General features: G+C 39.6%; 1 protein-coding gene across 7 annotated transcripts in view; it reads left to right on the forward strand.

The window, feature by feature from the left end:
- The window catches only part of LOC126384039 (uncharacterized), a 60932-nt gene that overhangs the window by 11885 nt on the left and 31908 nt on the right, over window positions 1-17139 (forward strand). For 4 of the 7 annotated variants that reach the window (XR_007569217.1, XR_007569218.1, XR_007569219.1 and 1 more), the window contains exons 10-20: window positions 224-416; window positions 1768-1839; window positions 3439-5302; window positions 7184-7261; window positions 7550-8035; window positions 10245-10730; window positions 12290-12363; window positions 12678-12830; window positions 13082-13242; window positions 14408-14567; window positions 14669-14857. Coding sequence is in view for 4 of the 7 variants with exons in the window: in XM_050034885.1 (XP_049890842.1) it covers window positions 224-416; window positions 1768-1839; window positions 3439-5302; window positions 7184-7261; window positions 7550-8035; window positions 10245-10730; window positions 12290-12363; window positions 12678-12830; window positions 13082-13242; window positions 14408-14567; window positions 14669-14857 (3916 nt within the window). In the remaining 3 variants the exon portion in view is untranslated. The remainder of the gene's footprint in view (window positions 1-223; window positions 417-1767; window positions 1840-3438; window positions 5303-7183; window positions 7262-7549; window positions 8036-10244; window positions 10731-12289; window positions 12364-12677; window positions 12831-13081; window positions 13243-14407; window positions 14568-14668; window positions 14858-17139) is intronic. The other 3 variants (XM_050034886.1, XM_050034888.1, XM_050034889.1) reach the window with 3 other exon arrangements.

Below are 17139 nucleotides of genomic sequence, written 5' to 3' on the forward strand. Positions count from 1 at the left end.
TGTGTGAGATAAATAAATCTGGCTTTGAAAATTGGAAATGTATGGATTTTGATTTTATGTCATTTAGTGTTTTTGTGAGAGAGGGAGTGTGTTTGTAAGCACACGTGTATGATGTGGCTCTTTGTAGTACCACGGTAATTTGTGTGGCTCTTGGTCTCTGACTGGTTGGCCACCTCTGATTTAAAGAGTAATTGAAGTGTCATTAAGACTATTTTGTTTGCAGTATTGATGCTTCAAAAGATGACGGGACCCTCGGGAGACTTGTGAATGACAATCATGAAAGCCCCAACTGCGAAATGAAGAAAATTGTCTTCGCGGGAAAACCACACTTGTGCCTGTTTGCAGTGGAGAAAATATCTCCAGGCGAGGAGATAACTTACAACTATGGGGAGTCCTCCTACCCATGGCGCTCACGGGTACATTTGTTTTCTGTTTTTAAATATGTGCTGTGTTTATGACTGAAAGTAGATAATTTAAACATACCTTTTTATATTTATTTCAGACATGTCTACAAATGTATTTTACTGTTCTGCCCTCCTCTGTTTATGCCATAATATGAGAAGATTATCCTTATATGACGACATCCAATTCTTCAAAATCAAAATATCTCTAAAATACTGTCATTGGACATATTGTCAACAAAGATTGAACATTATAGCTTTGCCGAGGTAGGATTTATACCAGATAATGTTGTATTGGGTTGCCTTAGATCAGGGGTGTCAAAGTTTAGTTCATGGGCCACCTACAACCCAGTTTGATCTCAAATGGGCTGGACCTGTAAAACCATTGCATAATAACCTGCAATTAATGACACCAAATGTTTCCCTTTTCTTTTAGTGTAAAGAAGTAAAAATACACTCTGAAACATTCATCCTTTTACAAAACAGATGATGAAAGTCTGAGATGTCATTAGAAAAATTAGTGAAATTTAAAAAAATGTCAAATTTCAGTTTGTCTACTACTCACATGTTCATACATTTCCACTCCTGTGCAGTAATGCTGGCATCACCACACCACACTAAAGTGGGAGCTACTGAGACCTGGTTAAGTTTTCCCCTGCCTTACAAAACATTTACAAATCAAAGTTTTTGGCAGTGCTTCAACAATAGGGTTCGACCAATATTGTTTTAAAATAGACATCTGACATAGCTGCTGATTGACAATATTCTACACAGTATTTAATATCTTTAAATGTGACCGCAATAAGTGTTTATTGTGTACTCTAGTCAAAGTAAAAAGCCTCTGAAGCAGCAATATACATGAAATAGGCTGTTCACTGTTCTACTTGCTCCTGAAACCTGGACCTCAGGAAGTAAGGTGGGCTTTAAAGCCAATTTCATTGTGGCCAAACAGTGGTATTGCAACTCCCGGGTCCACCACACAATGTTATTGGGCCCAAAAATACTTTGTCTCATAGATTTACAGTGTGAAAGAGATGTCTGTGAAACCATGGATAAATTTTTGGAGAGTCACGACCCCCATCAGATGACTTGTGTCATTATCAGGATTTAATTAATTTGATCCAATAACAGTTAGAAAGTCTAGAATAGCTGCACAATTAAATTATTTTATCCCCATTCAAATTAGCAGAGCACTAAACTGGAAGTAGCTGGCTCAGCTGGCGAAACTGTCTTTATGTGCCTACTCTTTGGGCACAATGATGTAGAACCAGCGCCAATCATCGGGTAATTTCATACGGCAGAAATGCAAAACGTCATGTTGTGTTTTCATTTTTTCTCATGACTTCCATCCTCTTCATATTTACAGGAATCCAGTGAGGGACTGAATACATCACAAACAGACCTAAATGCTGCAGCATCTTCGTCAGAGAATGAAAGTGTAAGTGTTGATGGATTTCCCTTATTAAACATCAGGGAGATGGGGCAGAGGGTTAGGCGTTAATGATGTCACTGGTGTCTCCTTTAATGTTGCAGCAAAAGTTTTTTTCATTTTAATTAGCAATTAAGATACCGTCTTTCAATTATTTCAGGGCTACATCTTGTGAGTATTTCCATCCTTGATTAATCTGCCAATCATTTTCTTGTTGATCTGTTTTTGATTGGCTGCACATGCTCTCTTCTAATGCCAGTGGAGATTATTGATAGTGAAAACTTTGGCCCAATCCCAATACACCTCTTGCCCCTACCACTTAGCCCTTATTCCTCTGTTTTGCATGTTCATCTCTATGGGTAGGGTGTCCTGATTCTTGCTGGGATAGAGTGATAGGGTGAAGGGTTGGGGCTACATGGCCCTCAAAACTGAGGTTTTCAGAGATGCACTCAAAACCGGATTTAATGGCAAATTGGCTGCACAAGCAACAAAAGAAACCCACAAATGCATTTTCTTTGTTAATAAAAATTCAAGAATTATGATTACCATCGTCGTTGCATGTATTATTGTTCTTTTCTTTATAACAAGCATAACAAAAGAAATCACTGGTATTATGTTAATGTCTCAGTAGCTAACTAGCTAGCTAGCTAACGTTACATTGTTCTTGCAGATTTGTGTATGACAGTCCTGCATTTTGACATATTTCCATAATGCATCCCCCTGTTTGACGCCCAAAATTTAACTGAAGTCAAGCAACTAAGTTACTGCTCCTCTATCAGTGCAGACTGACAGGGTAGGAGCACGGGTTGCTAATGTTAGCCTACAGAGCACCGCCAGTGGCCTGGTAATGAAGCACTGATTTGCTTTTTTATTTGATGACTTTTTGGATCGATTAATAGCTTGAAACTTTAGTTGTGAACAGATTGCGAGTGTTCATGCTTGTCTGTCTTACATAAACACCATTTCACCTTTGATGACATATTAGGGTCTTGAAGGGTTGTCCCATTTCACAGAGGAAGGTTTCAGCCACTACCCCTTGCAACTCTGTTTTAGGGGCAAAGGAGCACTGAAAATGAGAGGTAGTGGTAAACATAAGAAATGGGATTGGTCCAAAGTTAAGGAAGTTGAAGAAGGGCTAATTTATCTTATACCTTTTATTGATGCATATCTTGCAAAGCCAGCTCTAAAAATATGTATTAGCCCACCATCAATCCATATAATGTAAACATTAAAGCACAATACAGCATGGTTATATGCAATGCATCCTTGTAATATTGCAGTGGTGATTTGAATCTGGCTCTGAACTATAACTCAATACTTACGGCACACAGGTAGATATCTGCAGAAGGACTCTCGTTAACCTGTTTGTATCAAGCAGAAATCTGGCTTAAAATTACACGATTGGAAAAGCAGCATAGGAACATACATTTCTTTCATCTACCTTAAAGTGAGACGGATAAGAGAACAAAACAAGCTCTCTCTTTGTTGAGAGATTATGAGGTTCTCATACCCTATTGGTAAATGCTGTCAGAAAATTGAAAATGTCTGTAATGTGTGTATTATTTTGTGTTATGTTAAGTGTGTAAAATTACTTGTTCACAATTACAGGATGAGGACTCAGCAGGACCCTCCAGTTCTGCAGCATCTTGCTGTGATGAAGACTATGTACCATCTACTAGCAACAACAGCCAGCAGTGTCCGAGTTTCACACAGTCAAATTCCTCTAAAGAGCAGAGCTTTCAGCAGCAACCCATTGATGCTTCATCCATCCAGCAGGAGGACGAGACTGATTATAGCTCTGGTGATTTTACCTCGGATGAAGAGCCCAGAGCCCCCTCATTCACCAACAGAAATTACTGCTACGTTTGTGGGAAAGCCCAGTCTAAAATTTCTCGTCATCTTTACAAACATAAAAATGAAGAGCCTGATATAGCTGAAGTTTTGAAGCTGCGCAAAAACTCCAAAGAACGGAAACGGCTACTGGATAAGTTACGAGACAGGGGAAATTACAAACATAATCAAGAGGTTTTGAAGACTAACTGCGGAGAACTGAAAGTGAAAAGAAGACATTTAGACAGGCTCGACAATGCAAAAACATTTGCACATTGTCTTTATTGTAAAGGCATGTATGTTCGTGAGGAGATGTGCCGACATATGCAAAGGTGTGCTAGAAAGAAGCTCACACAACCTTCACCACGGGGCAAGACTAAAGTCTTAGCTTTGGTTGCTGTTGCAGAATCAACAGACCCTCAAAATATCTCATCAGAAGTGAGGGAGATGTTAAACGCACTGAAGAACGATGAGATATCATCTGAAGTCCAGAAAGATTCCCTTTTACTGCAGCTGGCACAGTGTTTGTACCACACCAATGAGAGCAAAACAAAAAAAGAGGAACTCGTCAAAGTCAGGCTGAGGCAAATGGGACGACTCCTGTTAATATTAAAGAAAAGGTCAATAGGTAGCTTTGAAGATGCTATCAAACCCCAAAACTTCAGAAAAGTTGTTGAAGCAGTGAGAGAACTCTCTGGCTTCAGTGAAGAGACAAACTCCAGTGGCAGTCCAAGTTTAATGCTCAGATTGGGATATTTGCTGAAGAAAATTGGTGACATTAACTTTGCCAGAGCTTTGAAAGAGGAAGCTGATAAAGAGTCAATACGTGAAGCAGAGACATTTACAAAGTTGTGTGCGAAAGAATGGAAATCCGTCCCTCCAAAGGCAAAAAACCTGCCAACTGTACCATTCATACATGATGTGCAGCTTTTCTATCAGTGCACGGAGAAGACAGCAGCTTCTGCAGCAAAAAGCCTGACGATGTATGAAAGCTCCCCGGTCTATACTGCGCTTCTCAGAGTGACACTTGCGCAAATGTCAGTCTACAACAAAAATATGGCCGAAGTTTCAAAAGCAACCCTCAAGTCATTTAAGGAACGGGATGAGACTGAGCTTCACAAAGATACTGCTGTTAGCAAGTCGCAGTTTGAGCAAATTCTGTCAAAGGACACTATGAAGATCAACCTGATGAGCGACAGCGGCCAAAAAGTTGCTGTAACGCTGACAACCACACTCCTCGCTGCAGTAACACTGCTTGTGAACAAGAGAGAAGCTTGTGGTGTGCATGAAAATAATCCTTTCTTATTTGCAAGACCTGATGCCCAATGTACAAGCTACTTTCAGGGACACGTGTGCGCTGTCACTTTCACAGGTCGCTGTGGTGCAAAGAACAAGGCAAGCCTCCGGTCTGTGTTTTTTAAAATGTCCATTGTAAGACTCTTCCAGATTCTCAGCCTCACAAATGACGACCTTGGTCAGCTCGCTAAACTGTTGGGCCCCAGAATTCAGACCGACAGAGAGTATTATCAGAAGCCAGAGGCAGCTGTTGACATTGCAAAAATGTTAGAGCTGCTGTCAGCAATGGAGAATGGAACTTTTGAAAGATTCGAAGGGAAATCTCTTGAGGAAATTGAGATTCCAGGTATGTGTCAAGTTTAACACTTAAAGGTCCAGTGTGAAGGATTTAAGGTGAAATATCGGTAGAAATAGAATATAGTATTCATAACAATGTTTTCATTAGTTTATAATCACCTGAAAATAAGAATCATGTTTTGCTACCTTAAAATGAGCAGTTTCTATCTACATATGGAGCACGTCCTCCCCTATAGAGTCCACCATGTTGTTCTACAGTAGCCCAGAGCAGAGCTAGATAGTGCCATTCACATTTTGATCTTGGTCAACTGAGTTTTTTGACATGTTTGGCACACGGGAGAAGTTTCATTTCTGCCACATCACTGCTAGATGCCACTAAATCCTAAACACTGGACCTTTACGGTGTTGATGTGGAGATTTATCTATTTATATTTTACAAACAAAAGTTTTGTTTACATCCAGAGTTGCTGACAAAATGCATTGTGTTTATCAATTAGCCTGTTTATACCCACCTGGTAACACATGCATTTTGGTGATCCAAACCCCAGGGGACAGCAGATACACATCACTGTTCACACCTGTGTCTATTATGCCTATCCAGCATGGACTTGATGAAATAATGGACATAGCTACTGTGGCATCACCCATTTGTGCACTGCTGTTTTGAAGCCTCAAGTTCGGCATTTTGGCCGTTGTCATCTTGTTATGTTAGAGCCAAAAGTGACCATATTTACAGTACAGTTGTCATGAATGTGAAAGGTAGCTGTCAAGACCAAAACTGTTTATTCTTTTTCGATTATTTTTGTTGAATTTTGCCTCTTATGATAGGCCAGTTCAGATAGGGATGATGTGCAGCAAAGGGCCTCATGCTGAAATCAAACCCACGCCGCTGCAGAAGACTCAGCCTATATGGGGCGTACACTGAGCTGGAGATGGCCCCTTGACCCCTCTTGTTGTTTCTACCAGGCTGTAAACATGTTTATTTCTACTATACAGTTGAGCATTTTAACACTGGGGGCCATGGAGATTGACTCTGTTTTGGAGCCAGCCTCAAGTGGCCATTAGAGGAACTGCAGTTTTTGGCAACTCGATGGTGGCTTCATTTTTCAGCCTTGGAGGTTACCACTTGATCTCCAGCTGAACCAGTTGTGTCCAGATTTCATTACTGGCTATGTCACTTACGCTAGGTCAAAGGGACCCATGCATGGTTATTACGTCCACACTCTTGCTAGCTGCTTGCTAGTCAAGTTAGCGCTTGTGACAGTACAGCTAGAGATATGAATGAAATCTTTGTGAATGCGTCATGTTATAAAGCATTTGCACGGTGTCACCAACAACCCCCACATCCTGCATTGATGACGTAGTTCTTGTTGGGGCTGCATCAGGAGGCATTCACGTTTACACTACAAAGGATATGTGGTTAAATGCATCCCAGTCCACCTTGGCTTGACTGCTCAGATCTCATTGCACCTTAGTGGTCATTTACACTTGTATTTAGGGCTGTCCACTTGCGATTGGATCACCCAAGACGCATGCTAATACCAGGTATAAACAGGTTCATTTAGGTCTAAGAAACAAGTTGACTGCATTTCCTTCCTCAAAACGTTTTTTTAAACATGTTTAAACCTGTGATGTTTCCTTCCATGGTTAGTTTGTAGTGGTCGTCTTCTTCTCTGCCTCTCACTGGCACATCACTGTGTTTCCTTGGTACATTACCATCAACCCTACAATGTAGCTTCACAGAAAGTCTAACCTGCAAATAAAAGGACGTTTTGGAAGACATAGCCTTTACAAATCTAATTTATTTTTTTATTAAATAAGCAACATTAACTCTTTACGTTTCTATATTAAAGTCTTTATATTGATTGAAACCATGTCATTCAGTGCATTGTTACTACAAATGTATACAATATCTTGCTTTCCTTTGAAGATGAATTGGAGCCAGATGTGGAGCTTGCCGACCCCGAAAACAGTGATAATGAAGAATCAGAGAATTCTCTTCTGAGCGGTATGTGTTAGACACAAACTACCCATTGATCTGAATCATACATTCTTTCAGAGAAGTTTTCCATGTAGAAATATTTAGTGGCATTAAGGCTGGTTATAGGCATCACAACACAAGTATTCTCGTGCTTAAATTAATTTAACTTTCAAAAACAGTGATTTTATTGCAGCAATAGATTAAGTATGAACAAAAGGTTGGTAGAATGTAAATCAAGTGTTAGATTAAAAGTAAATAACGAACAAGATAAGTGTTGATAATCTTCTCACACAGCTCTACCTGTATCTCCTGTAGGTGTCTCCTTCACTAAAGGCTCCTCTTCAGCAAAAAAAAAACGCAGTAGAGGTTCCTTATCGAAGAAGACACCTAGCCAAGGCCGGAGCAAGAAGCGGGGGAGTGGAAACAAGCCATCTGAGCAGAGTGATGAGAGAAATGAAAAGGTAAACACAGAGCAGGGTGACAGATCAGAGGAAATACCTGCGAGCTGTGACGTCAACACACCTGAAGTAACAGTTCCTCGCAAGAATGGGGACAATACAAACATTTCTTTCAGTGATGACGACGAGGACATGAATGTGGACTTTGACATTGATATAGACACCGATGACGACATGGTTGGAAATAAGGAAAATGATCAAGATGGTGACACAAATGGCTCAACACCTTTGATACCACATGTGAAAAAACAAGTTAACAAGCAATCCAGTGTTGCGGACCTTGACAAGACCATGGAAACTGATGCAGTGAACCATGAGGAGAGAGAAGATCAAAAGAAAGGAGGTGAGTTTGATTGGAGGGATGTGGATAGGAGGAGATCCTCTGACATCTTAAATACAGGTAAAGTCCAGTTCAGAGTCAGACCAAAGATTCACGACATGGCAAAACAGTTTTAGAACGTTGCAGAGAGAGCTGCAGCGGTGTGAACTGGTCCACCTCAGCTCGACTCAAATTAGCAGATGGTGTCATCTGCAACATAGCTTTTCAGGTCGCCAGTGGCTGGTTTTAGAACACAAGGCATGCCACCTGCTTTAACAGCCAATTAGAAAATAAGAATCAGATTTAGCTGATTTAGCTTTACAGTTTTAGCTGTGAGAGGTTAAATCTGAACAAAGTATTCATATGCTTAAATTAATTTGTTAACTTTCAAAAATAGTGATTTTAATGCAGCAGTAGATTAAGTATGAACAAAGGGTTTGTAGGCAAGTCCGTAGGGACATTTCTGTCCATCTCTTTTAATCTGCATTTTCAGTTTCGCTTGAAAAACTTGAATGGAGACATTAAAAAATTGAAAAAATCTTGAAATATTGCTAAAAGAATTTTACACTTGGGGGAAGTGGAAAAGTTGGTGAAATTGATTAAGTGTAACAGAAACATGCAGTGAATAAATGATGGCATACAGCCATGAGGTATCGTTAATTCATAGGCCACTAAAGCTCTCTTCATTATCTCTAGATTGCTTTTAATACACTTATGCACACAGGGCTGTAAGAACTTTTCCTAGAGCACATAACTATAATCTTAGTGTGTTTCAAACTCTATTTTTTGATTGTCCTCTGTGCTTTCCATTATTATACATCCATTGTTTTCCTTCATGTGAGAGATTTGACTGGGGATCTTTCAACTAGGTTATCTCGTTGCACTCTCGCCTGCTGTGGTGCCTGACTGGAGAATTAGCGCCACCAGCTGCTTATCTTGATGCATCAACACCTAATGTTCACTTAACAGTAGTAGATGGAAAAGCACATAAATTCGCATTATCTTCTGCCGATTATCTAATTTGATGGGAGCCCAACTATTTACAAGTTAATATTGGAGTCAGGTGACTTGGTTACTTTGCCAAGTTGGGGGTGTGCAGCCTGTCGCCTGACGCTCTTTCTCCACCAGCTCACTGTAGCTGTACCCCTTTGTCCATTGCTCTCTGCAATATTTCAAACAAACAAATTATCAAAAAATGCTGAAAATGGCTCTTGTCTTGTTTTGGAGACAGATTTTTGATGAACGATAGCAGTAAGCGCTAAGCTCAATAAAAACATATTTTCTGTGATTACTTCATAATAAAAATCAAAGAGTGTTACGTCAGTTAAATGCTTCTAATGTGAAGCTAAAGCAGTAGAAAAATGTTCGGTTTGCATTTGCAGTATCTTAATACAGCATTGTTTCCACAAGTTTTGCTCTTGACACACAGTTCGTATTATTGCTGATATATAAATATTGCAATACTTACAGATACTCAGTGGGCCATAGGCTCAGTCAGATTAGAAAGTAACTTAACAGACATTTATTTAGATTGAAATCTTAAAGATTATTACTTCAAAATCAATTTAATTCCATTACCCACAGGAGTGAGAAAGATTCACTTTAAAACAACGAATTAACATTGTCAGCATTTCGTTTTTGAACAATGTTTTTGGGTGTATTTCTTTTTTATTACACAAAACAGGAGGACTGTTATTTCTATGAACTTCACACCTAAAACCGAGCAAAATAATTTATATATTTTATCTAATAAGTGCACTGTACTTAAGAGTGGGAGCCATAAGCAAAGAATATAGGACATAACAAATTACTTTAATGCCATAACCAAGGCCTGACATATAGATATTTATATCTAAAATACTTTGCAGAGTTATGAGCACATACATTTTTAGCTATGATCAACTCACTGAGATAAAGGGGAATCACTTGCATCGTACTTGACACATTACAGAGCTTTATTCAAGGAGGTGAATCAGAATTAACTCTTAACAGTCCTTGAAATTTTGTTCACTCCTCTTAATAGCTTTATTAATTATATTGAAATACCACTAAAAATCTACTACAAGGCAGAGAATAATAATAAACATCCCACAATAATAACACTCCCTTGGTGAACCTTGGTGAATTTTTAAGTCTCCATCTGAATGTACATCAAGTGTTAAACTAGAAGTAAATAATGAACAAGATAAGTGTTGATAATCTTCTCACACAGCTCTACCTGTATCTCCTGTAGGTGTCTCCTTCATTAAAGGCTCCTCTTCAGCAAAAAAGAAACGCAGTAGAGGTTCCTTATCGAAGAACACACCTAGCCAAGGCCAGAGCAAGAAGCGGGAGAGTGAAAACAAGCCATCTGAGCTGAGTGATGAGAGAAATGAAAAGGTAAACACAGAGCAGGGTGACAGTTCAGAGGAAATACCTGCAAGCTGTGACGTCAACACACCTGAAGTAACAGTTCCTCGCAAGAATGGGGACAATACAAACATTTCTTTCAGTGATGACGACGAGGACATGAATGTGGACTTTGACATTGATATAGACACCGATGACGACATGGTTGGAAATAAGGAAAATGATCAAGATGGTGACACAAATGGCTCAACACCTTTGATACCACATGTGAAAAAACAAGCTAACAAGCAATCCAGTGTTGCGGACCTTGACGAGACCATGGAAACTGATGCAGTGAACCATGAGGAGAGAGAAGATCAAAAGAAAGGAGGTGAGTTTGATTGGAGGGATGTGGATAGGAGGAGATCCTCTGACATCTTAAATACAGGTAAAGTCCAGTTCAGACCAAAGATTCACGACGTGGCAAAACAGTTTAAGAACGTTGCAGAGGGAGCTGCAGCGGTGTGAACTGGTCCACCTCAGCTCGACTCAGACTAGCAGATGGTGTCACCTGCAACATAGCTTTTCAGGTCGCCAGTGGCTGGTTTTAGAACACAAGGCATGCCACCTGCTTTAACAGCCAATTAGCTTGGCCAAGTCAGTTACAAACTATCAGCAGATGGTGTGTTCGCTTGCTGTGGCAACATTGCTGCATTCTCTGACAACAAGCCTTTGTCCTTGCCGAGCCTGAGTCCACTTCATTTACATCCCCGTGGCTGATGACACATATGTCTGTCTCCATCCTCATGGCTTGTTGGTGTCAGACGGTGGGTCGTCGCTGCTGCTGGTCACTGTATGTGTGCACATCACACACACAGATACTCATTGACCGATTACTTGGCGTTGGTTATTTTAATTATTGTGGTGGTGCATGTATTATGACTACAGTATATCTGAGGCTCAGGCTGTTTTGTTTTTGTTTTTGCTGTTTCATCACTAGCCTACTAGTGCTGTAACTGTAGCAAGTATCTCACAATCACTATCCTCATTCATATTTTAAGAAGCTACAAATTATATTTAGCTACAAAATAAACCTGGAAGGCTGGAAATCAGAAGAGAAGTACAGAGAGTTGTTCCTGTGGAGATGATGCACTGTCTTGTCTAATCGCATTGATATAAACTTTCTGTCCTCAGAATGTTGTAGACCAGCGCATTGCAAGTTGCAAGTTTCAACTCATCTCGTTGCAAATCCTTGGTCTGAACTGGGCTTAAAATAAATTTGGTTGCTCTAGAGTGGTTGTTCTCAAACTTTTTACATCGCATACAATCTCATAAAATATTATACTCTCTAAGTTCCACCGCCATGACTGATGTTCAAATACAGTAGCTCACACAGGAGGCAGCTTTATTCCTAATCAGAAGATTATTTATTATTGACTGTTGTCACCAACACCAGCGTCATATATAGAAGTAGCACTAAAACTGGGACTTAAACTCTACCACACTATTCTGTTATACCACAAAGGCCAGTTTAGCTCGTAACTTGTCAAGGATGTATGCTCTGACTACGTTCATGAGCTTGATTACTTGACTATATTACAGGAATGGCAGACTAACTTACATTTCAGGGACCACATAGTTCAACTATTTTCACTCCAAATGTTGTAGTATTTTAATAGCATTATATATATTTAAAAAATGTACTGAATTAAAAAATATATATATTTTGGAGATTCCTCCATATACCACTAGAGGGCGCTCATGTACCACCAGTGGCACATGCGGCATAGTTCAGGAACCAGTGCTCTCGGAAAAACTCAGGAGATCATTTAAGTCAATAGGCTTCATCCACTAGGGATCATGAATATCTGTACAAAACTTCAGTGCAGTATGTAAAGTGTGTAGCAAAAACATGGTTTTACCCCTGTATTTTTTTTAATTTTTTTTTAGAAAAGAAGAACAAATCATCAGCTCCAATGCCCAGAATGAAAGAGGTGAAGATATTAATCCCAAAACTGGACATTGTGAGTATCATGTTTCAGTCAGTTTCCAATTTTCTCAAAGTATAGATTAAAACTTTCTTTATACATTTTGGCAACTAGATCACTCTGCTACTGCTTAATGGCTGATGTGACCATGCTCATTTTTATCTTTATGTTTGTTTGTTTATTTATTTATTTTATGTCTGGTTTATGCATTGCAAAATTACAAATGTCAAGAGCATAATAATAAAATGTCTCAACAATAGTATATTTTCCATTTTAACAAATTGTAATCGTGTGTTAAACAAGCTTTATGTTTTCCCTAGTGACTGTTTTGTTTTTTTATTTTGTCCAAGGATAAATTTCGGCGTTCAGTCCACATTTCCCAGTTACCATCTGAGTGTAACTCTGTCACATCAGTGAAGGATCAGCCCATCACAACCAACAGCAACCAGCATGTAAAATCCTCTTCATCCACAAACGTCAAAGACAAGCCCAACAATGCAAAGGTAGAGGAACAGACTTCTACCTATTAATAAAGTATTGTTGTTCATCAGGTGATTATGGCATTTATTTAAGTATTTAGTCACATTTTTAGTCACATTAAAGTTAGGGTAGGCAGCACTGGCTTTGCCATTTCCATCACAATGAATGTTTTGCCTTTACTTCAATTGATTATGTTTGTACATATAACTTACTCAGCAATATAAGATACACCATTAATCCATGTTATTTATCTTTTATCTATCTTTTATATCAGGAGACGCTGATGAACTGTTCCAACTGCAAGTTGAACATGATGAAGGGCCAAACAGCTTACCAGAAGAAGGGATTCACAGACGTCTTCTGCTCCAAAAACTGCCTCTTCAAGATGTTTCCCGTTAACAAACCAGTCAACAAGACCTGTCATTACTGTCTCAAGTGAGTCCGTGAAAAACATCACTTCATCTTAAACCTGCAGCATAGGAACAGGCACGTTTTGAACAGACACTGGACTCGTTTTTTGACAAATGCTGCATGTCGTCTCCTCAATCTCTCCTCCATTTCCTGTCAATCTTCAGCTGTACTATCAAATAACGGCCAAAAAAGGCCCAAAAAATCTTTTACAAAAATTACCTGCCCAAGAGCAGTAATGACTTGTCTGTCTGGCCCTTCTTTTCTGAGTGCTTTCCAATGACTAAAAGCAATATCAGTGATGATCTATGTTTGTGCTCGCTGTTGCGTGCTTTCTCTTTGACTTTAGTCCTTCCTCTTAACGCAGATTTTCTTTTTTATCTGGAGCATCCACTCAGGAAACTTTCCTTGGGAGCTTCTAATGCTGAATACACATCAACCAGTGACTAAGGGCTGCTTGTTCATGTGTTTTAGGTGGGGAGAAATTCTTTGTGACATAGGTCAACATGTCACAGGAGTCATCGGACTCTCTTTGCTGATTGGCTGCAAACTATCCCCAACTTTTAGTTTAGCAACACTTCGCCCACAGAATCAAACTGCCCCAGCTTGGAGCAGCTGCTGCAGCTTTCCATAGACATTGCATGACAACTTGCCGCACTTCGCCACTGCTTGGTGTCTTTTTGCCGTTAAAGGGATAGTGCACTCAAAAATGAAAATTCACCCATTATCTACTCACCCATATGCCGATGGAGGCTCAGGTGAAGTTTTAGAGTCCTCACAACACTTGCGGAGATCCAAGGGGAGAGGAGGTAGCAACACAACTCCACCTAATGGAGGCTCATGGCGCCCCAGATTCAAACGTCCAAAAACACATAATTGAATAATTGATTTTCTGCATAGCTTCTGCCATACTCCAAGCTGCTGCTTTAATGCTTTAGTTTCTCTTCCCTTCCTGCCCCGTTTAGTTCTGGCTGGTTGATGTAAAACAGTTTGCTTCCGGTGCGCCTGCGCATGAAAGTTGCTGCAGACACCACAACTTAAGTATACTGTGTAATACAGAGAGCTATGGGGGCTTGAATGTAGCAGACATTCATTTATTAGTTGAAGTCTGGCACTCCAGCTTTGAAGTAGTCAGTAATATTGTAGTATTTGCATTTTGAATGTTTTTTTTGTATCTTCTTTTTCCCGTCAGGACAATCTCACAGCCTCTGGACCTCATCATGGCTGCAGTGGACGTTAAGGGAACTATGAAGGACTTCTGCAGTCCCACCTGCCTATTGTCTTTTAAGTCCAACACTGTGCCCACCCAAACACCACAGCAGCTCTGCAGCATGTGCAACAAATCCTGCACCGTAAGCTAAAAACAAATATAAATGTTTCTTCAACAAAACTATTCATTTTAACCAGAAACTCTTTGTTGCACTTACCGCTTCTTCATCATTATCTTCTGCAGACCACATGTGAGTTCGCCCTAAATGAGGCTGTCCTGAAGTTCTGCAGCAACTCCTGTTTGGAAGATTTACGCAAGAACACGGCTGTCTGTGACAGCTGCAGCTCCACCTGCCTTAAACCACTGAAGCTGAAGCTGAAGGAGGGGACCAAATCCATCTGCAACCAAAAATGCCTGGACGAGTTCAAAGAGGTGCCAAAATATCATAACTATGATCACTTAAATTGTCAAAGAGAAAACATTACAGCATGGATAACGCATCACATGTGAACACAGTAAGATAAGATAAGATAAACTTTATTGTGCCGCAGGGGAAATTCGTCTTGGGCAGTACAGTGCAAACAGCTGCAATATTCACATACATACATACATACAATCAACACAGACAAGTTGCCAACATGAGTGCACTGAGTGTGTTACAGTTGCAGACTACTGTTGCAAGAGTAGTGCAACCATTTACCTTGTATGTAAGGTTACAAACAAGGGAACTACAGGTATTGCACTGGCCTATCTCAAAGTGCAAGTGAGTGCAGATAAAACAAATAAATACAGAGGTCAAATAAAAACACCAGTAAACCAGTTAAAATTATATTAGATCAGTTGCAGGACCATAGTGCAAATAAAAACAATACTAGATAAGAACAACAATAACCAGACCATTTAGGCATAAATAGCCCTGCGCACATACGGCTCAACCAGGGGGGCATTGCAGGGCCAGCAGGTGAGCAGGCAACCACCTATTAGCATAATTGAGGAGAATTCAGTAATAAGCAATGGTAAACAGTGATTAACGGTGAATTGACGGTAAAGGTTCAAAACCATCATATAGTGTCCAAGCCTGGAGCAAATCATGGTTTACTAGAAACGACAGGGGGCTTGACATTTTATATACAGGGTTCCCACTGGTCTTTGAAATCCTTGAAAGTTTGTGATTTTTAGGGTAAAACAAATCAAGACTTTGTAAGTTTTTGAAAACAGTCATTAACATTGATTCGTGTCTAAGACTATGCCATAGTGGTCCCTTGAATTAATGGTGTTGGGCCTGGAAAGCCCTTGAAAAGTCCTTGAATTTGATGATCGAGAAGGTGTGGGAACCCTGTATTTAAATGCTCAGGCAGCACAGTCAACAGTATAGCTGGAGGTGTAGAAAAGGTAGGCTCATTAATAAACAGAGCCTGTCAAATAGATATTTTGCATAGTTTAATCATATTTGGTTTTGTTCCATTATAGTTGCTTTAATTCTCCTGCAATGTACCAGAAATCAAAAACTAGTAATATGTATAAAAATGTAGATTATAATAGCTTTATAATACTAATTAGCACAATAATGATTTGGGGATAAGGTGAAATATTCCCAAAATAGAAAGCTGGGGTTCTCTGTATTTTTGTCAGTGTCAACAGATTCCTTAAAAAGACCAAACCCAACGATGTGCAGCACTCATCCGACCAGAAGTGGGTCATTGTGGGTTTTAGCTCCCTCAAACAGAAGGAGTTACTGGGGCAGGATTAAACAGTGCATTTGTTGGGCACTATTTTCAGCCACAGATTAATGCACATTTGGGTGTGCTAGTGAGTATTTGTGGTACCAAGGGCGTCGCGGTCAGGCCAGCTGCTGTTCAGAATCTGTTGCACCTCTGTTGGTGCAGTTATGGTACAGGCACTGAGAGTAACCAGTCACAAACTTAAGAAAGACTAGGTACAAGCCTTTGAGCTCAATTATAGATGACATAGTATATCTTGTTGAAGTTATGATACATTAACTTATTCTGATCCACCATTCTAAAGTAGGAGCAGTTAAAGTCACCTGAAATGTAAGTACACATTGTAATACCCTGACAATTTCTTTATCTTTTAATAAAATCAAATACAATAATTAGATCAAGTTACCTCCACGTCAATATGTAATATGTTTGTGTTCATCTAAAACACAAAGTTATCAGATGACACACTGATTTTGGTATTGGTCTTACATGATAGTAATAATGATATTAGTAATAGTGGCTCAAAAGGTTGTAGCACCTTTCAAGGTACCCAAGATTGCTTTACATTTATGAATGTAGAACAAATAATGCACAAACAAAAATTAGTGTGTGCAGTGTAACAGGATTAACTGAGTCTATAGGCCTTGGTGAACTGGTGGGTTTTCAGGAGGTTTTTTTTGAAGATTGCAAAGATTCCATTATTGCAGCGTTACAGATTTCCCTGAAAGTCTGCAGGTTGGTGTTGGAAGTGGTGAGCAGAGCCATGTCTGAGGGCTGGAGATTACACCGTATATGCTGTGATTATAATAACAGTGGGGATGATTTTTTTTTTCATGTTTCCTCATATTGCTACACAAGAGTGGCTTCGTATTTAAAATGGGTTCAGGGAATGTTTTTTTAATTTCAAAGGTTTGCTCAAATTTCAGCTCAAAAATATACACATTTGCTCAAATAATGACAAATGTGTATATTTGTTATAATGGCTCACTGAGT

The sequence above is a fragment of the Epinephelus moara genome, chromosome 22, assembly GCF_006386435.1.
Source record: "Epinephelus moara isolate mb chromosome 22, YSFRI_EMoa_1.0, whole genome shotgun sequence".
Lineage (NCBI taxonomy): Eukaryota > Metazoa > Chordata > Actinopteri > Perciformes > Serranidae > Epinephelus > Epinephelus moara.